Genomic DNA, 25079 nt, shown 5'->3' with positions numbered 1-25079 from the left:
CCACTCCCTTCCTGGTTCTCTTTGACGAAAATCGGGAATTTCTAATTTTGAATTTTCCCTTCTACAGATGGGTACTGTAAGTTTTAAAGGGGTTTGTAACCCTGCTGTATGTTCCTTCTTCATCACCTTTTTCCTCACTACAGATAACATTACCTGTTATGGGCTGCTCTAGGAGCAAGAGCCCATGCGAGCACAAGGCTGGCTTAATATAAAACAAATGCATGAACAATCCAATCTTCATGGTTTTGGGATGATTTGGGAAGGCTAATGCTATTAATGCCTTTGCTCCAATAATCCCCAATTTCTTCTGTTTCTTAGTTGACAGAAGGAAAATGTCTGTTGCAGACATCAAAGGGTATGGGTTTGCAGTAAGTATATCGAGTGCTTAAGCAACATTAAATTGATCTCAGTGGATTTGAAGAGGTTATGCTAGCATTTCTAGAAGACTCCCCAACTATGACAATCCAGCCACTATCCTGGTATCTCTCTCTGAGGGTTTAAGGAACCTGATAAGACATCTGTATGAGCATCCAGAGTATGCATCCTTGTATAATTTTCCTCATTGCATTCATCTTGGCATGTAGAAAAAGAGCCTGAAACAACTTCTAGTAGGGCTATGCATTCAGAAACTTCATACTCTGTTAGTAGCCCTTTTCATCAGACTTTCTGACCAAGATCCAGTCCTCCAGTGAAAGTCATCTTGCAGCTCTTTTCAGTATTCTTTTAACTGTGCATACTTGAATAATTTCTTCCCCTGTGTTGTTGAGGCTATTCAAATCTACTTTTGGAGAACAAGGGACTCCAGAGAAGGCAAATGAAAATTTTTTTCTCTACGAACACCAACTCATCTTGGTTCAAATTATATGATGAAATGTCAAAGTGCATGATGGAATGTCAAGATATTGATACCGTTTTAAGGGCCGGCATTTGGTGTCAACACTACAAAGTTGTCATGGATATTTTCAACCATATGTTAGATGTTTTCTTTGGGTTCATTATCTGTGGTTGGACAAGCCCTCCCTGAATTGAAAGATTCCTCCTCATCACACAATCATTTCCTGGGCATCCCTGAGTTCACATCTTCCGGTGCTTCTTGCTACTATTAACCAGAGTTGTGGCAAGTACACTTCCATTTTCGAATTGTCTCCTTACAATACCAGCAATTAATATTACTCACAGGGTGGCATTACATTGACAGACCATTTGTAGTTCTGGGAAGTAACAGATTCCAGACATTTTTATTCCCGTTGTCTTCTATTGGTTCTTCAAGTCAGTTGTTTTCACTTTTCCTCTCCTAGTTCCCTCCAACAGAAGTTGCAACTTATTAACGTAAAAGTATTAAGATTGTAAGGAAACAAATTTTCTATAAATAAAGTAGATTTTTTTTTATACAAATACACTATCCCACAGCATTTACTAAGCTCCCCGCACTAAACAAGAGGTGAAACCTTTTTTTGCTAAAGTGGGCCCGAGGGACCAAAGGTACATGAACTAACGTACTGGTAGTAACAGGTCTTATTATTATTTTTCTTCTTGGACTAGTAGCTGGGATTTGAGCAGACATAGGAACTTCTCTATAAAATGCATGGAAAATATCAATTTTGTTTTTTATAAATTGTATGCTTGAGTCTGTAAAATTTTACTAAAATAAAAAAACACCATTGCAGCCGTAGAGGACCTGAGATACTTGGACCGCAACCGTTAGTTTAGCCAAGGCTGCCAGAAATGAGTGTAAAATACCTGAGAGAGTTTATTCCATGAGTAACATTTCATATATGGCATAATTTTAGAAAAAATATCACTGGTGTCTTCTGAGACCTACATTCTTATAAACCACACTCAAAACCCTAGTTATGGTTATGTAGAGGATACAAGAAGGTAGTCCCCAGGTTACAGTTGTCTCAACCGAAGGTGTTCTGTACTTACAGTGCTTTTTCCAATATATTCATAAAAAAATCAATTCTGGGTCACAGCTGATATTCTGGAGTTATGGCATTGTGAGTGCCAGCTTACGGTGCCATAATTAGGATTCTGAGTGGCACAGCTGTAGACGCTATAACAAGATGAGAAAACTGGTTTAGGGAGCTGTAGCCACTGGGAGGAGGTTCACTACAAGGAGGGGAGAAAATCTATTACCATGGCAAAGCTTGTAAACCTGTTTCTTTCCCCATGCTTACATAAATCTATGTTTTGAATATTTTTCTTACTATTTTCAGGGTTACGGTGATTACCGATTACAAACACTGCATATACAGAAGACAAAAGGGAGACCAACAGCTCTGCTAGGCAAGTTACCACTGCTTGTTTTGTTTAGCACCAAAATAAGAATAACCCTGGCCAAACTTACCTACCCAATGAAAAAACTTTTGCACTAACTTAATGCTAGAAAATGAAGTTGGTAAATTTGGCCTTCACATAGTACACAATTTTTACACTAACTATATTGCTTCCACCATGTCTGGTCTATGTTCATATTAAGACATCTTCTCTGTGTTAATGATGCCTGTCAGTAAACAGCTTATACTTATAGTATACCTGTATATTTTTTGCTCAAGAACCTGTATTCTGGTTATAAGGGCTAATACAGAAATACATAATAATAATACTGTATTACCAGCATCTATTGTTACTGTATTACCTGCATTATTATTAGTACATATCAAAATATATATGTTAATATTACATACATAGAAAGTCTCAAGTCATATTTGGTCAAAATATCAGTAGTTGTTTATAGTTTTATTATGCTCTTACTTTTGTGATGTCCTTCATACTGTATGGTTTTATAAGTGCTAGTGGCCTGGTTTCATATAAAGTGGTCCCCCGTATTCGCGGGGGATGCGTACCAGACGCCCCCGTGAATAGTTAGAATCCACGAATAGTTGGAACCCCTATAAAAACACTGAAAACAGCCTATTTTGTTAGTTAAAACTCAAGAAAAACCCACAACAAATTTTTATACTTGGTTTTTTAATAGTTTTATCACAAAAAGGACATTTTATCATGAAATTGGTAAAAAAAAAAAAAAAAATTATGGATATTTCTCATAGAAAAATACCGCGAATATGCGAATTTTCTGCGAATAATACAGGGAAACGTTTCCAAGAGATATCCGCGAAAGTGAGAGTCCGCAAATCCGGAGAACGCGAATATGGGGGGTCCACTGTATATACCTTTACATATTTTGTTGGTCAGAAGAACACATACGTACATACTTGGTATTTACAATTCTTATATACATACTTCTTGAAAATGCTTAGAATAATTTGACAAACATTTCCATAACTTACTAAGTATAGCTAGATCTGATTTGTTTATTATAAAATTTAGATCATCTGTAATTTCTATAATTCGACACTTTCTATACAGACATACACTTTCTATTTCTTTATTGTTAAGAGCAACTTAACGGACACATCTTCGGAGAAACCTTAGCATAGTTGGCCATGCATGTATCTGGGCTTTAGTGTGGGGCACAGTCCTGCCACCCCATAACATAGGCATCCTGACAAGTTTGTGGAGCGAGGCTCTTATAAAAGGGGCATGCGGAGGTTCAATGAGATGACCAGCACCTGGATACTGGTGAACCTACAGAAATGAAGTCGAGTAAAGAAAAAATACAAACATTAAAATTTGCGCTAATAAACAAAGAATTCTGAGCATTAATTGTACTTGTAAGAGGGTCAAAGATTAGTTGCTCTCAACATACAATAAGAGTTCTTACCTTTTCTTTCTTGCAAATTATGCCATATGCTTGATTTGCATTCATTTAAACTTATATAAGAGTAATTATTTTATGCCCCACATCCTTCTAAATAACGTGAATAATTCTGAAAAGACAATACAGGCATAAGAAATACTACAAGAAAGAAATGTCAAAACAATAGTTAAAGACAAATTTAGCTGAGAAATCACTAGCTGATAGTGAAAAAAATAAACATGTACTTACAACCGAGTTTTATCAGAAGTCAAGCATCATAAATTTGCTCTTGTACAAATCATAATTTTTCTCTTGGGCAAACATAGAGTCTTAAACAAAAAGTTGATAACTCTTTGCCATGCCTGCACCTGAGCCTCACAATGGGATTGCTTCTGACCTCCCCACATGATTGGTGAGCTCAGTAAGCCATGGTAAGAAGCACTGGAGAAAGGAGCATATGGTGGCTCTATAAGATGTCCTGCATCATTATATATGCACACCTAAAAAGAAATGGATGCAATGGTTCATTCACCACCACCAAGATAGGTAACACTAGATTTATGAAGATTAATGCTACAAAGTCACACTTGCAGAGACAGAGAAATATAAATGTTAACAGAAAAATTTTTCTACGTACAGTTTATGTAATTAATCATTTAATGAACATCAACTATGCACTATTCTAAAATTAGCCATGCAATTATTAGCAGAGCATGATAAGGTAGTAAAATAATATGAAAGTACCACTGAGATGCATACCAGAGCCACCAAATGATGTTTGGAAATACAGTACAGTGAACCCCCCCCCGTATTCGCGTACTCCAGATTCGTGGACTCATATTTTTCTATGAGAAATATCCACAAATTCCTCTTTTTTTTTATCAATGTCATCATAAAAATGAAATTGTTAAGATACAAAGTTTTACACATACTTACCTGGCAGATATATACTTAGCTAATGTCTCTGACATCCGACAGAATTCAAAACTCGCGGCACATGCTACAGGTAGGTCAGGTGATCACCCCCTACCGCCGCTGGGTGGCGGTAATAGGAATCATTCCCGTTTTCTGACAGATTTTTTCTTCCCCCATCTCCTGAGGGTAGGCTGGGTGGGCCATTAAACGTATATATCTGCCACGTAAGTATGTGTAAAACTTTATTGTATCTTAACAATTTCATTTTTACACATGCAAATTACCCGGCAGATATATACTTAGCTGATTGGCCCCTCTTGGAGTAGGTAAGAAATATTACTCAATATAAATTAGCATTCAAACACAAGGGAAAACACCTTTTGTTGTAGGTACTCATAATACCTTAATCCTTGATTCCTATAACCCAAAACCCCCCCCCCCTCACCCCTTATTGGGCAGAAGACTTCATGAATACTGTCTATGAGTCTGCTTGCCTCAAGAGTTCCAGTGAGGATGAGACCTGTCACTGAGAACTCTTCTGGATCATGTCAATGGGGGCTAGCCCGCTTACATGGTAGAGCCTTCACCTTTGTCATATCAACGGGGACTAACCCTCTAACAAGACCAGAGCCTAGGTCCAAACCATTACAAGGAGCATGAAACAACCAATCTCGACCACCTGACCACACTACTTTGTTATAAACTACGATTTGAAAGTGGTACTTTTCCCTGACCACTTTCAATCGACCATAAAAAACAACACCACAAGATTAAAATTCCTAATCTATCTAAACTAAGCAAGATTGGTTTCAGCCCCCTGTCCCGGCACCGAATCCGCAGATACGTAAGGTCCGAGAGAGAAGCACTTATCATAAGTCACATGTACATCTCTCAAATAGTTAGATGCAAACACAGAATTGCATCTCCAATGTGTGGATCCAATTAAGTCCTGCAACGACATATTCTTGTGAAAAGCTAAGGAGGTGGCCACAGCTCTGACCTCATGTGCTTTAACTCTCATCTGTCCGAGATGTTCCTCTTCACAGGAAGTATGTGCTTCTGTAATAATATCTCTGATAAAGAATGCCTGTGCATTCTTCGACATCATTCTTCTCGGATCTCTTACTGAGCACCAAAGGCTCTCTGAGTTTCCTCCCATTTGCTTTTTCCTCTCTAGATAGAACTTGAGGCTCCTTAACGGACATAAGGTTCTCTCTATCTCTCTCCTTACTAGGGAAGTCAATCCTTTAACTTCAAACGTCCTTGGCCAAGGCTTAGAAGGATTCTCATTTTTGGCTAAAAATAGGGGGTTAAATGAACACACTGCAGAATCCTTCCTGAAGCCCACTGTGCCTTCTAAAGCCTGGAGTTCACTTATTCTTTTAGCTGATGCTAATGCAAAGAGGAAAATTGATTTCCTAGTCAAATCCCTAAACGATGAGTTATTGGGAGGTTCAAATTTATCTGACATAAGAAATCTTAACACCACATCCAGGTTCCAGCAGGGTGGTCTAGCTGTCTTGTACTTCGAAGTTTCGAATGATTTAATCAAATCTTGTAGGTCCTTGTCCTCCGTGATGTTTAGTCCTGTATGTCTAAACACCAAGGAAAGCATACTTTTATAACCTTTTATGGTCGAGACTGCAAGGTTACATTTCCGTCTCAAATACAACAGGAAATCTGCTATTTCCGTCACAGAGGTTACTGAAAGAGGATACTTCTGGCTCTTGCAATTGCCTTTGCAGCCGCGCGTGAAAACCCCTTCGCTCTGACGAGTCCTTCGACAGTCGAAGGCAGTCAGACCGAGCGCGGGAGGTTTTTGTGGTATCTGTCGAAGTGGGGCTGTCTGAGAAGATCGTTCCGTAAAGGAAGGTTCCTTGGAAAATCTATCATCCATTCCAGTACCTCTGTGAACCACTCTTGAGCTGGCCAGAATGGGGCGATTAGGGTCAATTTCGCTCCTTTCGTCAAAACAAACTTTCTTATGATGTCTCCTATGATCTTGAAAGGAGGAAAAGCGTATCCGTCTATTCCTTCCCAATTTAGGAGGAGACCGTCTACTGCTACTGCCCTTGGATCCGAAATCGGAGAGCAGTAGTTCTCCAGCCTGGCATTCCAATGTGTTGCAAACAGGTCTATGTTTGACCTTCCCCATAGGCTCCAAATCTGATTGCAGACCTCTGAGTGCAGGGTCCACTCCGTGGAAATGACTTGATCTTTCCTGCTCAACAAGTCTGCTCTTACGTTTTTCTCGCCTTGGATAAACCTCGTTAAGAGCATGATGTTCCGCTCCTTTGACCATAGAAGAAGCTCCTTCGCCTTCTTGTACAGTGAGAGGGAGTGAGTCCCCCCCTGTTTTCTTATGTAGGCTAGAGCTGTCGTGTTGTCTGAGTTTACTTGCAACACTGAGTTCGCGACTTGGGATCCCCACTGCCTGAGAGCTAGATGCCCTGCCACTAACTCTTTCTCGTTGATGTGCCAGGACACCTGTTCCCCACTCCAGGTGCCTGACACTTCTCTCGGGCCCAACGTCGCCCCCCATCCCATTTCCGAAGCGTCTGTAAACAACACTAGGGAGGGGTTCGGTAACTGCAGCGATAGTCCCTCGTTTAGTCTGCCTGGTTCTAACCACCAGCTGAGGTTTTCCTTTATTTCTCTGGAAAGAGGAAAAGAGTCCCACAGATCCTGATTCCTCTGGTCCCAATTCTCCTTCAAGAAGAATTGAAGGGGTCTTATGTGAAGCCTCCCTAGAGAAACGAACTGTTCCAACGAGGAGAGGGTCCCCAGAAGACTCATCCATTCCCTCGCGGAACATTGTTCTTTCTCTAGGAAGGTCTTCACTTTTAGAATACACCGCGCCTGTCTTTCTATGGACGGAAACACTTGAAAACCCCGAGAATCCATCAGAATCCCCAGATAGACAATGCTTTGGTGGGGATCCATCTGGGATTTCCCGAGGTTCCACTAACAGTCCCAGGGACTGAGTCAGATCCAACATCGATCTTAGGTCCTCCAGACACTGATTCCTGGATTGAGAGTGAATCAGCCAATCGTCGAGATAGAGATATTCTTATTCCTTTCAAATGTAGCCAATGGGCTACGTTTTTCATCAATCCCGTGAAAACTTGGGGAGCTGTGGAAAGACCGAAACAAAGGGCGCAAAACTGAAATACTTGGCCCTGTACCATAAATCTTAGGTACTTTCTGGACGAGGGATGAATGGGTACATGAAAGTAGGCATCTTGGAGATCCAATGACACCATCCAATCCCGTTGTCTTAGCGCTGAGAGAACTGATGAAGTCGTCTCCATTGTGAACCTTGTTTTGATCACAAAGTGATTCAGGGCGCTTACGTCCAGCACTGGTCTCCACTCCCCCAAGGCTTTTGGTACCAGGAAGAGGCGATTGTAAAAGCCTGGAGATTGAAGGTCTAATACCTTTTCTATAGCCTTCTTTTCTAACATCTGTTGCACCAGATGTATGAGGACTTGGTTCTTTAAAGGATCTCTGTATCTTGCCGCCAACTCCCTGGAGTGGTGGTTAACCTCTTCATTACCGAAAGTTTGTTTGGAGGTAGGTGGGTACCACCATTGAAGTCTACTATACCGCACCGGGTGCATAAAGGTGGTACGCATAGTACCACCAAAACTCCTCTTTTCAGATAGGGACTTCCAATCATTCTGTAATTTCGGTTTGAATTTGAGTTTGGAGCAAAATAAACAGTATGACACGATGCCAGACGTATGATGAATGCCCCAAAAAAATAGTATTATTACTGCTTATAGTAGTGTGTAGGTGACAGATGAACTGCGTCTCAACAAAAAATCACAAAACCAGACAAGCGTAAACATGTAATAACTTCTACCCAAGTAAAAAACCAGTTGTATCATCATTTACTGTATTTATTTATTTATTCACTTATTACATTTTACAAATAAAAGATATGAACACCAGATAAATGAAGGTAGAAATAAAGCCTTATAGTAACTTTATATATAAAAAAACCAAACCAGAGAAAAAGCAAAAAAGCGATTTTTTCTGAGGACAAGAAACTTGAAAAATTAGTTTAGATACCCCTAATGCCCTAAAGTTGTTTTCTGTGATGAAACTAATCTTAGAAAACGTAGAAAATGACATCGCCCAATTTTTGAAAGATATACTATAAAATTTGCGATTTCCATATTTATTGGCGGGGCTTTCGCTTTAGTTTTTGCTCTCTTTTTTTGTTATTACGTGCTTATTTACTGTTCTATTTTGATAATACTTTATGTGCATGTTCCAGGTGCAATATACCAACATTCTGTAAGACCGAATTTCTATTCAAGACCGTAGTTTTCTCATCGACCACCAGTGTCCCTTGTACAAGGACACTGAGTTTCACATTTTTTTTCATAAAATCATTTATTTTCCCTGTAGGATGATAAAACTAACAGAGAATATGCGTTATTATAGTGCTAATAATACCTGATAATTTCATTAGCCTGTCTTGATTAGTGTATTTTTGACAAATATTTTTACGATGGGCACCCCTCCAAACTCGAGTCACTACCGAGAGATTCAGTTCGGCAGCGAACACAATGTTTACATTCTGCTCACCCACCCGGTAAAGAAGGGGTTAAGGGAGGTTTTTCCCGGAAGGGGATCAGATATCCTCTCTCGAGGATAGAGAGGGACCAGTTGTCCGCCCCTCTCTGAGCCCAGACCTTCGCGAACCTCAAAAGTCTGGCTCCTACTGGAGTCTGGAGGACTCCTGTCTCACTGCGGCTTTGAGAATGGTCTTCGAGAAGATCGTCCTCTCTTAAACGGTCTTCTACTCTTAAGTGCGGGTCTCGAGGTTGTTCTTCCTCGAAAGGGCTGTTGGAAGGACACTTTATTCGTACCTCCCTCTCTTTTAGCCATCGGCACAGCAGGTTTAAGCCTCTTGGCGGACTGGGCAAGAAGATCTTGCGTAGCCTTCTCCGAAAGCAATCTAGAAATGTCCTTCACTGTCTCCTGAGGAAACAGGTATTCCGAGAGTGGGGAAAAAAGCAAAGAGGCTCTCTGTAAGGGAGAAACAGACTTGGAGAGAAACGAGCTGTATACTGATCTCTTTTTGAGCACTCCTGCTCCAAAGAGAGAGGCCACTTCTGTGGATCCATCCATGACTGCCTTGTCCAGGCACGAAAGGACACTGGATAACACCTCCATCGTCACAAACTCCGGATCCTGCGCTCCTTTTGCTAGAGCTCCTAAAGCCCAATCCATGAAGTTGAAGACTTCTAATGTGCGAAATAGACCCTTGAGTAAATGGTCCATCTTGCACATTCCCCAAGACGCTTTAGCTGACAGTAGAGAGCGTCTTCTAGATGAGTCCACCAATGCAGAAAAATCCGCGTTTGCAGAAGCCGGAAGGCCTAACCCCATGGGTTCCTTCGTGTCGTACCAGACACCCGGCTTACCTGTTAATCTAGACGGAGGGCACAAAAACACCGTCTTACCTGCCTCCTTCTTAACCAGGAGCCAGTTCTCTAGATTCTTAATGGCCTTTCTCATAGAGAGAGTTGGCCGCATCTTGAAAAAAGAGGGGGACTTTGCAAACTTAGTACTTGACAGCAGAGATCCTGGAGAAGGAGGATCAGCCGAACACAGCGAGTCCCCAAACTCTTGAAGTAGCAGTGAAGAAAGTCTCTTATAATCAGAGATTCCTACTTCTTTCGTTTCTTCCTCCTCCGAGACTTCCTCCAAGGTTACGTTCAGAGAGGGAGACTTCTTAGGAGAAGTCCTGGCGGGCATGCGACTCTTATCCTTCAAGAGTTCGCCAGATGAAGCCGCTAGTTCAATACCCGGGATATGCTTCCTCGGAAAGATGAATCCTCCGCTTCCAGCCGCCCTCCAAAGGTTGCTTGAGTACCTGATAGGAGAGGATCTAGAGAACTACCTTCCCAGGCTCTTGGCGCCTATCCGGTGAAACACTAGTTTCCACTCTCGAGCGCCTACTATGAGTAGGGCGCGAATCCAGTCAGGATCCTTTCAGGCTCTTGGCGCCTGTGAGTAGAGGCGCTTGAGCCTACTCTTCAGTGACTCCCAGGAGTAGGGCGCGAGTCTGAAAAGAGGCTCCTTTCAAGCTCTTGAAGCCTACGAGGAGAGGCGTAAGAGCCTACCCTCCGAGCCTCTTGTCCAGGAGTAGGCGCAAATCCCCTTGGCAAGGCTCTTCTTAGGCTCTTGCTGCCTTTGAGGAGAGGCGCCTTTGGGCGGCCTACTCTTGCTCGTCTTACAGGAGTAGGGCGCGAATCCAAGATTAGGCTCCTTTCAGGCTCTTGACGCCTGCTAGGAGATTGGTAAGCGTCCACTCTAGATACTCTTCCAGGAGTAGGGCGCAAACCCATGTTTAGGTTATTTCCAAAGTCTTGGAACCTGCTAGGAGAGGCGCTTGACTCCCTTGAGGAAAGCCTATCACAAGCTACCGGTCTCGAGGAACGTAAAGGGCTTCTATTATCCAGGCGTTCTATCGAACGTTGGCGCCTTCTAGAAAAGTCATCAAAATCTTTCAAAGGAGAGCCCTTCTCACTTCTATCCCTATGGGCAGAGCGTACCCTCTCTCGTTCCTCCCTTCCACTTGAAGAGGAGATCCTACTCCTAGGAGATCGTTCGACTGATACTAATCGATCACTACCTTCTCGTGTGAAGACTTTCTCCTTACTCCTACCAGGAGAGGATCTAGAGCCTACGTCTTGGCGCCTTGCGCTATGACTCTTCTTAGCATCCGAGCTTCTGCGCGGGGAATACAATCTTCCCTGTCTAGACGAAGCATAAAAGGAGTCGTCTACTCTCGGGGGAGAAGAGGTTCTTACTGGTGAAAAGCGCCTACTATACTCCTTCTTCCTACTAGGCGGCCTCCTAACAGAGCTCTTAACTGGAAGAGAGGCGTCCTTCCTGCGAGAAGGCTCCTTGCGCCTACTAGTCGAAAGAGAGCCTACTAAAGATGATAGATTCGCTTGAAGGTCCAACAGCAATTTCTTAGTAGAGGACCAAATCCCTTCTGGTGAAGATTCAGGAGACTTCATAACCTTCTTAGGTGAAGGAGAATACTCCGGAAAAGGCTCCGGACTGGAGTCAAGAGCGCCTTCTCCTGACGGTTTCCAGGCTCTCTTGAGAGGGTGCGATTTATAAGATGAGCTCCATCCACGCTTAGGTGAGGACGAATCTGAATCGGAAAAACACTTCCTTAGGAGGCTTTTCCTATAGCTCTTGAAGCCTACGAGGAGAGGCGTAAGAGCCTACTCCTGAGCCTCTTCCAGGAGTAGGGCGCAAATCCCTGGCAAGGCTCTTCTTAGGCTCTTGCTGCCTTTGAGGAGAGGCGCTTGCGCCTACTCTTGCTCGTCTTACAGGAGTAGGGCGCGAATCCAAGATTAGGCTCCTTTCAGGCTCTTGACGCCTGCTAGGAGATTGGTAAGCGTCCACTCTAGATACTCTTCCAGGAGTAGGGCGCGAACCCATGTTTAGGTTATTTCCAAAGTCTTGGAACCTGCTAGGAGAGGCGCTTGACTCCCTTGAGGAAAGCCTATCACAAGCTACCGGTCTCGAGGAACGTAAAGGGCTTCTATTATCCAGGCGTTCTATCGAACGTTGGCGCCTTCTAGAAAAGTCATCAAAATCTTTCAAAGGAGAGCCCTTCTCACTTCTATCCCTATGGGCAGAGCGTACCCTCTCTCGTTCCTCCCTTCCACTTGAAGAGGAGATCCTACTCCTAGGAGATCGTTCGACTGATACTAATCGATCACTACCTTCTCGTGTGAAGACTTTCTCCTTACTCCTACCAGGAGAGGATCTAGAGCCTACGTCTTGGCGCCTTGCGCTATGACTCTTCTTAGCATCCGAGCTTCTGCGCGGGGAATACAATCTTCCCTGTCTAGACGAAGCATAAAAGGAGTCGTCTACTCTCGGGGGAGAAGAGGTTCTTACTGGTGAAAAGCGCCTACTATACTCCTTCTTCCTACTAGGCGGCCTCCTAACAGAGCTCTTAACTGGAAGAGAGGCGTCCTTCCTGCGAGAAGGCTCCTTGCGCCTACTAGTCGAAAGAGAGCCTACTAAAGATGATAGATTCGCTTGAAGGTCCAACAGCAATTTCTTAGTAGAGGACCAAATCCCTTCTGGTGAAGATTCAGGAGACTTCATAACCTTCTTAGGTGAAGGAGAATACTCCGGAAAAGGCTCCGGACTGGAGTCAAGAGCGCCTTCTCCTGACGTTTCCAGGCTCTCTTGAGAGGGTGCGATTTATAAGATGAGCATCCACGCTTAGGTGAGGACGAATCTGAATCGGAAAAAACACTTCCTTAGGAGGCTTTTCCTATAGCTCTTGAAGCCTACGAGGAGAGGCGTAAGAGCCTACTCCTGAGCCTCTTCCAGGAGTAGGGCGCAAATCCCTGGCAAGGCTCTTCTTAGGCTCTTGCTGCCTTTGAGGAGAGGCGCTTGCGCTACTCTTGCTCGTCTTACAGGAGTAGGGGGGCGGCAGAATCCAAGATTAGGCTCCTTTCAGGCTCTTGACGCCTGCTAGGAGATTGGTAAGCGTCCACTCTAGATACTCTTCCAGGAGTAGGGCGCGAACCCATGTTTAGGTTATTTCCAAAGTCTTGGAACCTGCTAGGAGAGGCGCTTGACTCCCTTGAGGAAAGCCTATCACAAGCTACCGTCTCGAGGAACGTAAAGGGCTTCTATTATCCAGGCGTTCTATCGAACGTTGGCGCCTTCTAGAAAAAGTCATCAAATCTTTCAAAGGAGAGCCCTTCTCACTTCTATCCCTATGGGCAGAGCGTACCCTCTCTCGTTCCTCCCTTCCACTTGAAGAGGAGATCCTACTCCTAGGAGATCGTTCGACTGATACTAATCGATCACTACCTTCTCGTGTGAAGACTTTCTCCTTACTCCTACCAGGAGAGGATCTAGAGCCTACGTCTTGGCGCCTTGCGCTATGACTCTTCTTAGCATCCGAGCTTCTGCGCGGGGAATACAATCTTCCCTGTCTAGACGAAGCATAAAAGGAGTCGTCTACTCTCGGGGGAGAAGAGGTTCTTACTGGTGAAAAGCGCCTACTATACTCCTTCTTCCTACTAGGCGGCCTCCTAACAGAGCTCTTAACTGGAAGAGAGGCGTCCTTCCTGCGAGAAGGCTCCTTGCGCCTACTAGTCGAAAGAGAGCCTACTAAAGATGATAGATTCGCTTGAGGTCCAACAGCAATTTCTTAGTAGAGGACCAAATCCCTTCTGGTGAAGATTCAGGAGACTTCATAACCTTCTTAGGTGAAGGAGAATACTCCGGAAAAGGCTCCGGACTGGAGTCAAGAGCGCCTTCTCCTGACGGTTTCCAGGCTCTCTTGAGAGGGTGCGATTTATAAGATGAGCTCCATCCACGCTTAGGTGAGGACGAATCTGAATCGGAAAAACACTTCCTTAGGAGGCTTTTCCTATAGCTCTTCAAAGCAGCCTGGGACGAGCCTACAGGATCTGCTGAAGGGACGCCTGACCGTTGGGGATACTCTACATCCCCCTTGCGGCTTTCGACATTCCTCCTCCCTTGGGCATGGGAGTCTGAAAGAGGTCTAGGTCTAGGAGCGATGCGGAGTCAGTCAGACGCCCCCTCCACTGCACTGGGGACACTGCACACGTCACTACACACTTCACTCTTACCTTGGTCTATATCACGCAATTGCTGTTGCAAATTGCGAATTGACGCTTCCACAGCGGCTCTCTCGGCAGACGCATCTACGAGTTCGCTGCGGGGGGAAGGAGCTGAAACCAAAAAGGAAGATGGCGAAGCTACTGCAGGGTTAGAGATACTATCCTGTTCCGCAGAACAGGATCTACTTGAACTTCTAGCCGAAGCTTTCCTAATCCTATCCTTCTCTAATTTTTTCACGTATGCAGTTAGATCTTTCCATTGCACTTCAGTTAAACTCTCGCATGCATCACATGTATCCTTAACTGAACAATCCCTTCCCCTACATTTTACACAAACAGTGTGAGGGTCCAAAGTAGCCTTAGGTAACCTCACCTTGCATCCTTCATTTATACATACTCTAAACAGAGTTCCAGGTGTTAAATCAGACATATTATCCAACTAAATCCAAAAAACAGCGTATGCCAACAACCAAAGATCAAATACTTCCCAAATAATCCTCGGCGAAGCAAGCAAGAAATTCTACGCAGGAGCTACCAACAAAGTTGTTGTTAGCACCGGCGACAGAAAAAATCTGTCAGAAAACGGGAATGATTCCTATTACCGCCACCCAGCGGCGGTAGGGGGTGATCACCTGACCTACCTGTAGCGTGTGCCGTGAGTTTTGAATTCTGTCGGACGTCAGAGACATTAGCTAAGTATATATCTGCCGGGTAAGTTGCATGTGTAAAATGCACTTTTTGTGATAAAACTAAAAAAAAAAAACAGGTAAAAACATTTAAATTGGGTTTTCCTAGAGTTTAAACTAACAAAATAGGCAGTTTTAACCGTTTGATAGGGATTTCAACTATTCACCGGATTCTAGCAATTCGCGCAGGGGGGGGTCTGGTACGCATCCCCCGCGAGTACAGGGGGAACACTGTAATACAAACCAACAATAAGCTGAGAACTTGCATAACCACGGAACTCCTGGACAGTGAAAGCACAAGACCAAGCACTTCACATGCAAACTTACCTCAAAATTGCTTTTCCCAGCCCTTATTAGACGATTAACAGCATGGTCAGCATATTCTACACTTTTCCAGTTCCTGTCATCCCTTCCGACCAAGAAAAGAAAATTGGCATCTGCTTCCTCAACAGGAATGATTGCTTCTGGCATGGAAAGGCTATCATCCAGTACATCAAAGCAATCCAGGATTTCATTTTCAAACTGAAAGCAGGCAGTCAATAACTTACTTTACTTAGTTTACAACAGATGATTAACTGATAAATGAATCAAGCCACAACAAAGTATGAATCTCATTTTCTCCAATTAAACAATGCAACAGTGAGCTCACACGATGTGTATACTACCTAAATATACAATATATGGGCGAGTTGTTCATACATGGAACAAACGCTCGGTCTTAACAATAGGATAATCTTCTTGCGTCGGCTGGAAACCAGTTAAAAACAATCAAAGATTGTAAAGCACGGAAATCTGTGGCATCTGGCAACTCATGTATACGAGGTGGAAGCTGGTCACAGACCAGGCATAGAACCTCGTAATGCTATAGTCTTTCTTTGACCGTCTTGGAGAGTAGATTGTTGCTTTTGATCTCCCAAACTAGTTGCTTTGTTTGCCTGTGATTTATTTGTTTCAGTGTGTGTGTGTGTGTTTTGTTGTTATCATGGAGTCCTCTGATTCTTCAAGGCCTCATCAACACGTGGCCAGGCATTCAGGGTTTTCCATGCTCAAGGTTTTTGGCTGCTACCATTACAGATCCCCATACGACATGCAGTATGTACTGATCTAATTTTTGTATCATTATTAATCCTTGCCCGGAATGTCATTCCTGGCTTAAGTCACAGTGGAGGGCATTTTACAAGCAGAGGGAGCATCGTAAATTTTCTACTTGTCCTTCTTGGGAGGGCTTTTCGCCTCGTTTGGAAGATTCAGCATCCCCTTCTTCGGGAAGTGTTCCCCCTACTTCAGTTGTACCGCTGTCTTCTTCACAGGAACAGATCCATGTACGTGGAGGGTAGACGTGGCCGAGAAATACAATGATGCATCTCTTGGGGAAACACATCCCTGGACATGTACCACACATGTGCAATTCTAGAACTAAGGTGACTAGGTCACGAAAGAAGAGATTGTTGAGGAAAAGAAACATAGTATTAACATGTCAGGGATAAGGGAGGGGAGTCAGCTGTAGACTCATGGCCACTTCCCACCCCCATAGTAACAGGAAAGAGACAAGACGGAAAATTCTGAATGGTCCTGAGCAAGCAGTTGGGACCGATGTAATCGAAGATCTTCCACCATCAAAATTCGTGTTGAGGAAGTGGAGGAACACCCCTATGATAAGTAAGATGAATCCTCGCACATAAGCCTTGTCTGCAACACGAATCCATAATGTCTTGAACGTCCCGAACCACACAAAATCTATAAGACTAAAACATTATCACGTTCCCAAAAATTGTCAAGATATCATTGAAGAAGAAATAAAATACTGAAATGTCTTAACATAAATGCTTCAATAAATCCCAACAATATTTCATATTGCAAATTTTCTAAAAATAAACAGATGTAGTGGTCCCTCTCTCCCTGAAGAGCAATACTCGCCCTGAGAGAGATGGAGCCGCGTTATACATCAGCTGATGATGAAGCAGTAGGAATAGGTCTGGAAGCGCATCTACAAGTTGCATACGTCCAAGAGGAAGCATTAACACAGGAATCCTGGAAGGTTGGGACAAATGTATAGATGTTTGCAGGATTTCTTAGGCTGGTTAGGAGAATAATATATAAAACCTGAGCTTAGGTCAAAACCTGGCTTGAGAGGAGGAGAGCAAAGCAAATGACCACCCTCCAAGGCAGTTGATGAAAGACTGCTGTGTTACTGGATTCAAGAGTGGTCTTTGACATGCTTCCACCTCAACTATGTATCAGATGTGAGACACCACAGATTCCTTGAATTTGCAATTTGTTGTTGTTTTTAACTGGTTTCCAGCTGGCATCAGAAAATTCATCCTACTGTCAAGATAGAAGGTTTGTTCCGCATATGGACAAGGAAATATTTACGGATGCTATGCGTACTACTATCATGAACAGGGAAATATTTATGGAAGCTACGATACATATTACAATCAATCAAGTAAGACTTGACCTTATAACTCAAGTCTCAATTCTTGGAACTCTTGACTTCTCTACCTTGATTAAAACTGGTATCACTGACTTGCAATAGTCAAAACTTATGTCTACCTTCACTGCAAAAGATGCATTTCCTAACAATTAAAACTTTCCTCCTTACTAATTAAAGACCATAAAATAAATTTCAGGAATGTATACAGCTCACAAGCTGTTATATAGTTTTTTCTGTGATAAGGGGATACAGCGGACCCCGCCTATCCATGGTTCCAGGTCTGCAGCTTCACCTATTTGTGGATTTTTCTGTGGAACAGATACATTTCCACATTATTCACGGGAAAATTCACCTATTAGTGGTATTTATCATAAAGAAATATTCACTAAAAGGATTTTTTGTGACCAAACTTCAAATACTCAGATACATACATATAAGTGTTTTTAGAGGGGTTTCATGGTGTGTAAATGAGCAAAATAGGCAGTTATAAGAGGTTGTAGAGGGGTGTCAAGTGTTTGCAGATTTCAGCCATTTGTGGGGGTCGTGGTGTGCATCCTCTACCAACACCGGGATCAACTGTAGAGCATATTTTTCCCGTATTACCTTGGCTCTTGAAACATCAAACTGCAACCCAGGAACAATTCTACTGGAAATCTTGAATTCTGCCTGTACATTGGCATTGCAGCCATTTATTGAAACAGCTGCTTTCACTTCAGGAATGTATGTAGCCATGGACAGAGCAAGGTCTCCACCTTTGCTGACTCCTATAGCACCGATGCTTTGATTCATTACCTGCAAAAAGAATAAAATTCTCCTGACATGTAAGAAATATCAAGGAAAATTTTTGATTAAATACAAACAAATGGAGCAATAAGACAACTTGTGATTATCAAGGCTAATGTTACTCTTAAGTAAATGATTCAGTGATAAATATTAAACCTTTTCAGTCAAATTGACTAAACTAGTATACTTCTTAACTTTCAGAACAATTAGAACAGCAACGAGAAAGTAATTTTTGAGTGAACATGGAGAAGTACATACATATTGTACAGGTAGTCCCTGGGTTACGACGGGTTCGACTTACGACGTTCTGAGGTTACAACGCTTTTCATTTATATTCATTAGAAATTATTTCCAGGGTTATGACACGTTCCTGGGTTACGGAGCTTACAATGCCAATCTGACGGAAGAAATATGACTCCAAAAATGCAAAATAATCAATATCTGAAGGTCTTTTTGATGAATAAAGCAATAAAAATGCAGTTTACATAGTTTTTAATACACCTAAAACATTAAAAATAAGGTTTACTTTGGATTTTTAATGATTTTCCGCCTTACAACGATTTTCGGCTTACTACGCATCTCATGAACAGAACCCCCGTCGTAAGCCAGGGACTGCCTGTATTTCAGTTTAGATCCAGATTTTTATCTTGAGGGTTGGTGCCACCTTTCTTGACAAATAATACCACAGATCAAGAAGGGAAAAAGTTCCATCATTGAACATTTCAATCTGATCATCACAAGTTAATAACCCATAGATAATTTTCTTACTCCACCAGACTACCATACTGCTCTTTCTAAAGCTTAAGTGTTCCTAATTTCCTTCTTTAGCCCATTTTTACTTTACTAAGGCTTTCATGCTTCCCACCCAAAATGTTCCTTCTTCCTGCAAGCAAGCAATTCATAACAGTCTTAGAGTGAATTTAATAAGTTCACTCTTGTATTTGTTGTATTGCTCCATTTTCCTAATTTTAAATGGATTTTGTATTCTCTGGTATAGACCAAGATTAATGGGTATATTTATATTAGTTCTAGGACATTCTGCCACCTAGGTTTTGTTACCAATACCCTCTATACCCATCTCACATAGACCCTCCTATCTTGACAGGGGTTGGAACATAGAATGATTACCTATGCAAGGTCATGACCCCAATATTGGATTTAAGATCCTTTGAATTCATCATTACTCTTTTTTTTCTAAAATGTGTCTTTCCTTTAAGGCATCTGTTTTACCAAGAATTGGAGAATATGACCAGTTCACAAGGATTCTCTGTTAAAAATTTATACTAAAACTGTTGCTTCAACAATTCTGCCCTGTAATCCAATTTCCCTTTCAAAGTACAAATTACCAAAGTGAGTTTGACTACGACAAGACACCAACACATTGGGAAGTCCCTTAAATAATGACTATATTTAAAGTTCACCACAGATAGGACTTGAGAAGTTTAAATAACCTCAAGGAAAATAAACTTTGTATAAGTATCTGGGGGGATCAGAGGTAGAAAAATCCCACAGAGAGCAATATCTCACGACTCCTCTCGCAAAACTTCCAAGGGCGAAGCCATGGAAGATGAAGCCATTGGAGGAAGGTTGGACAAGGAAGAGGTGGAACAAGGAGCCTGAGAAGCCAGCATTGGAGGAGGAGAAAACCTCTCCCAAGATAGCGCCTCCAATTCCTCCTATGTTGCTTTTTCTTGGCGAAGATCCTCCACCGCTCAGGAGTTCAAGAACAACACTCAGAACATCACATACATTAGCTCAGCATCTGCTGCAAGTTGAATGAATTGAATTGTATTGAATATAAACTTTAGGTCAAAAGCCAAGCACTGGGACCTATGGGGTCAGTCTCAAATGAGGCAAGGAAACAAGAGCATGTGAAGTTACCAACCCCAGGACATTTCCTCTGGGGCTTAGGATTGGGTGACGGCTTAAATGAGCTTTGGACTTCCATTTTCAAAAGCAAAACCAGCACAAACACACAAAATACTTACTTGAGCACTATTTCACAAGACAAGACATCAAACCAAAGAAAACATGGGCAAAATAGAAGAAAAACATCAGCTTCGTAGGAAGGGCAGCAGCACGTCTTAACAGCAGAGCGGTAGGGAAGAAACTGGATGCATCACAACACCTTGGGTGAGAAAAGGTCGGCTGATACCTAATCTGTTATCCCATTGGCCAAACCCTGTTGCCACCAATTCCTTGTTCTACAATTTGAGATGTTTTTTACCAGTTAAGACCCAGTTTTGTTCCGCATATGAACAAATGAAGTTTCCAGTATGACTATAGCATGAAAGCTGGCAGACTTTCAACATATAAGAAATTACGCACAGGGTATTTCAGACTTTGTAGTCTATCCTCACAAATACCTAAAAAATTTCGTGTATTTGTATTAATCATCTCAGCTAATCTACCCTAGGACTGGCTGGTAGTGGTACATACTATCCACAATCTCAGTTGGTAGTTAATTGCAAAATGGGCTATTATGTATATGAAGAAATTCTTATAGTGGCCACTGTTAAACCTTTCGAGTTCGAATTTCCATTCACTGGATTAGTTTGGGTACCATTAAAGGTTATATAGCCCCTGTCATCTGTTATTTTCATCTCTTGAGTATTTTGAGTCTTTTCATCAACAGACCTCTTATTCAATATTTTTTCAAGAGTTGGTAATAAAACAAAAACAAAAAAAAGTCAAGTTTCTCAGACTAGAAAAAGCAAAGATGCAAACCTGGCTGAGCAATTTAATCTGCTACTTCAACCACATATACCTAACAATTTTAGGATTCAGTTCCTTTGTATTTGCTAGTTTGCTTCACTACTTTGGTTTCTGCTGTCCAGTTTACAGATCACAGGGATCCTCAAACTTTTTGGTTGTATTGTCAACTCTACTTTAATGGATGGAATTGGAGGTGCCAAAATACTTGAGCATTTTTGCAAGTTGACACTGGAGGGACATAACTCGTAAGTATTTTTATTAATATTATCAGCAGTAAAGTCAAGCTGCAACTCCAGTTGGAAAAGGGGAATCTTACATGCCCAAGGCCCCATGAGGATACAGAATCCCAGGGAGAAAAAAATAAAAAATAAAAAAAAAGCTCTCTAGATTTTTTAGTTGTGGTAGAAACAGGTTTCATCTGCATCTGTAAATAGTTTGGGTTCTGGGGAATCCTTATACTCCTTCTTAATCCCCTCTCATTGCCATTAAAGCATCTTAATAGGAACATACTTTACCAGTAATAATATCTGATTTAGCTACATATGCACTCTTATACTATCATAACGACTACATATCAGAATAATAAAAATACAATTGCAAGTTTACAAAGCAGAAAAACATGATCAGGAGCAGCTATACAATGAAGTTGAATAGTCAGCCAACACCAGCAGACCTACAAAGTGTTATACAATTTAAATTTTCAGTAAAAGATGAATGTACAACAAAAAAGGCACTCATCTTAGAGGTTAAGGTAATAATAAATAATACTAATAATATGATGTAAAATATCTATTGCAATTCTGTAACAGTCTTATAAAAATACTTCATTTCAAAGGATTTTGACATATATCTAAATAAACTCTGAAGAGGTACAAAATATAGTATATTGTAACATTATTATCAAGAACACTTCATAATCTATTGCATAGGTAACCCAAACTCTAACCAAATTCACATACAGTTTGTCACCTCTCAAAACATGTGGATCACAGAATTATATACAACTCTAAACTCATATATAGTATATAAAGTGAGCTTACTACTAGATTGGTGCATTCTACCCAAACTAACAACAAATGAAATTCTATATGGTAACAGCATAAAGAAAGGACTTACTGAAATAACTTCAAACCTAACATTCCTTTAGTTTTGACCTCACAGTCCCTAATCAAAGACCCTGCAAATAGTACCAGGTCAAAAGAGGATAGAAGTAAGAAGAAAAACTCTGAATCAAGAAATGAAGGCCAAAAGCCAAGTGCTTAAGTACTTTGAGCCATACATTTAAGAGTGAAAAGTGTTTGTGTGGTTGGACATAGAAAATAACACATATCAGGATTATAAAGGAGATGAAGTACAGTAACAGAAAGGTTGGATAGAAAAATGGAAGAAAGGAAGTAAGAAAGGATGTAAAGTAAAAGACTGAAAAGTGGGCACAGCTATGGGCTGTGATTCCAAAAACCCTTCAGCAATGGCTACAATGTACCGCATGAGAGCAGTTTAGTTTCCTTATTCAACTACCTCATTTCTTACTCCTAATCTTTGTTACTTCCTCTACCACACTCATGCAGAGTACTCTTATCCACCAATATTGCCAAAAGAGGAGAGGAGGATCCTATACTATTTTCTTTTACTACATGATGGAACAGATTATTCAGCACCCAATATATATTCCTGATCCTTACAATCATGCAAATAAACTTATTAACTCGTCTTTACCATACACCTTTTAACCAGTACATACTATGAAATGTTTTACACCCTTGGATCCCTTAACTTTTCTTATTTCTGTGCTTTCTACCATGAAATCTTCCCAAACCATGTTCTCCATGTAATGTCCCCTTAGGCGCATGAGTTTTCCTGCCAAGCTTTATATCCGCTAGAAAGTGTCATGCTTCTTCACTCCAAAAACCAAAATTTATTAGCTTAAAGGGAAATGCTGCAAGACAAGACCTATGTACTTTACAACATTTTTCTTACAGAAGTAGTTTTTGATAATCTTTACAAGACTTTTCAGAACATTTGTTACCACTCTCAATATTTCCAAGTATTTTTCTTGCTCAAATTTCCATTTGCTGGTTTCTATCCTTTACAAATTCACCTCTGGCTATTGAGTCAAGTACTTTAAATCATTTGTTCACAGCAAAACTACTTCTTCACTTCAAGAGGCATTTCTTACTATTCACTTTCCTTTGCACTCCAAACTAGTAGTCTTCCTTTGCTTTTTCCAAATCTTCTACTACTCCTTCAGTACGTATCAACCCTTACAAAGCACATCAGATACTGTGCACCTGACTGTTTTATGACAATGTTATTTAGCTTGATTGCCAAGATTTTTCCATACCTGAGTTATTGAGGTTGTAATCCGGCCTTATATAGCTTACGTATTTGCAATATTGCTCTCATACATGGAGTGCTTTCCAATCTCTCCCTTGCTTTCACTTAATATTCTTATTACTTTCAGAAAAGCCAACCTTGTTCTGGCATGAGCTCTTGCTCCTGGAAGAGCCTGTGATGTTCTCTTCTGCAGATGCAACTTTTTCTCACATGACAAGTTATAACTTTCCAAATATATGCTTGGAAAATAAGTCCTTCCTTAAATGAAGTGTAATTGTTTCTTTCTCCCTACTTACCATCAGCTTTGGAATTCTCTTATTCTCTGAATTGTCCCCTGAATTCAAGTCTATTGCTTTCTTCAAGGTATACAGAGATTTTTTTATTCTACACAATGAAAATTAGACTGTTCATCTAGTAGTATATATCTACATTTAAAGAAAAAGTAGAGCAACAGACTCTTTCATTGTAAACTTACACAATCACTACTGAAGGAGCTATAACAACTTGACCCAATTTAAGCCAAGCTAGAAGTCCAAACGTATGTATTAAACTGTTCCTAGAGGTGACTTCTCAAGGGAACAGAGGTTACAGATTTTTCATTGTTAATTTGTACTCTTTCCACTAAATGATACCATAAAAAGTTCTGCATCTTTTCCCAAGCTCTTTCCTGACCAAGCGTGTGGTATTTGCAAGAACCCCCCCAACAGATGGCACTCATAAAGGTGTGCTGGAAAGAAGCATAACAGTGTGGGGAGTATGGTGGCTCAAGTAAATGCCCTACTCCAGGATATGACTCAACAAGATAGTCATGCTTATAATTATGAGATGATAAATATTTACTGGCACCCTGAGCTTGAAACTCAGAATTTACGTTTTGGTCATCAATGCCAACTAAGAAGAGAAAAGCCGATTGACTTTTCTCAAGGGGGAGCATGTATTTTACCAAAGACTTATGATCTGGTATGCAAGACTTTACATTTATTCTTCCATCATCAGCAATCATCAACCTATCTTGGTCCCACTTAAATGGAGGGTAAAGATGACCTTCCACTCTCATCCCTTGATTGCAGGGTGCAAAAAACCCATTAATTGTGACACAAGCAATGACAGACGGTATAAATGCAGCCATTGAAACTGCTAAATCTCCCCCTTTGCTTGTACCAATAACACCCACACCATAACCAAGAACCTGCAAAACAACAATCTATATCAAACAACAGCAGAAACACTTCCTAAACTAAATGATTCATAACAATTCAATACCTAAAACTTATGATCAAACTGCTTGATACACTCTATACCTAAAATTATGAACAAACTGCTTAATAGCACAGAAATATAAATAAAAGTAACAACACTAGTACAACAACAATAGTATGACCAACTGAATATTTAATAGATATGCTGCCTATCCAGTAGTTTACAATAGCAAATTATCCTTAAATTATCTACTGTACATTCAACAAAAGATTACACAAAATTAAGTATACATTAATATGCAGGGTGTTGTCACGATGCTTAGGAAAATACTCAAATTAATCAAAATACACTTCCCGAAGCCTCTCTTTCATCCCTTATTTTCTTTTTTGCAGTCATTCATCTTCACCATTTGAGATTACGGCCAAATCTATCTCACTTTCAAATTGAAGAATACTGTGCTTATACCATACACCAAGATCAGTGTCATTGATTTATATATATAGATATACATATATATAGATATAGATATACATATACATATAGATATATAGATATACACATATAGATACAGATATATAGATATACGTATAGATAAAGACATATAGATATATATTACATTTAACTGGATTTTCATTATATTTCTACTTATGAAAACAATA

General features: G+C 41.1%; 1 protein-coding gene across 8 annotated transcripts in view; it reads right to left on the bottom strand.

The window, feature by feature from the left end:
• Positions 1-107: 107 nt before the first annotated feature.
• The window catches only part of LOC135205703 (acyl-coenzyme A thioesterase 1-like), a 107885-nt gene continuing 82913 nt past the window's right edge, over positions 108-25079 (bottom strand). For 2 of the 8 annotated variants that reach the window (XM_064236695.1, XM_064236694.1), the window contains exon 7: positions 21661-24409. In XM_064236695.1, the coding sequence (XP_064092765.1) occupies positions 23777-24409 (633 nt within the window). In that variant the 3' untranslated portion in view covers positions 21661-23776. Of the gene's footprint in view, positions 3589-3724; positions 3831-3949; positions 4201-15281; positions 15477-17991; positions 18181-21660; positions 24410-25079 lie in introns of those variants that run through there. The other 6 variants (XM_064236700.1, XM_064236701.1, XM_064236696.1 and 3 more) reach the window with 5 other exon arrangements.

Source organism: Macrobrachium nipponense, chromosome 24, assembly GCF_015104395.2.
Source record: "Macrobrachium nipponense isolate FS-2020 chromosome 24, ASM1510439v2, whole genome shotgun sequence".
NCBI classification, from domain to species: domain Eukaryota; kingdom Metazoa; phylum Arthropoda; class Malacostraca; order Decapoda; family Palaemonidae; genus Macrobrachium; species Macrobrachium nipponense.
The sequence above is the reverse complement of the archived record's forward strand: the minus strand, read 5'-3'. Positions and strand labels throughout refer to the sequence as shown.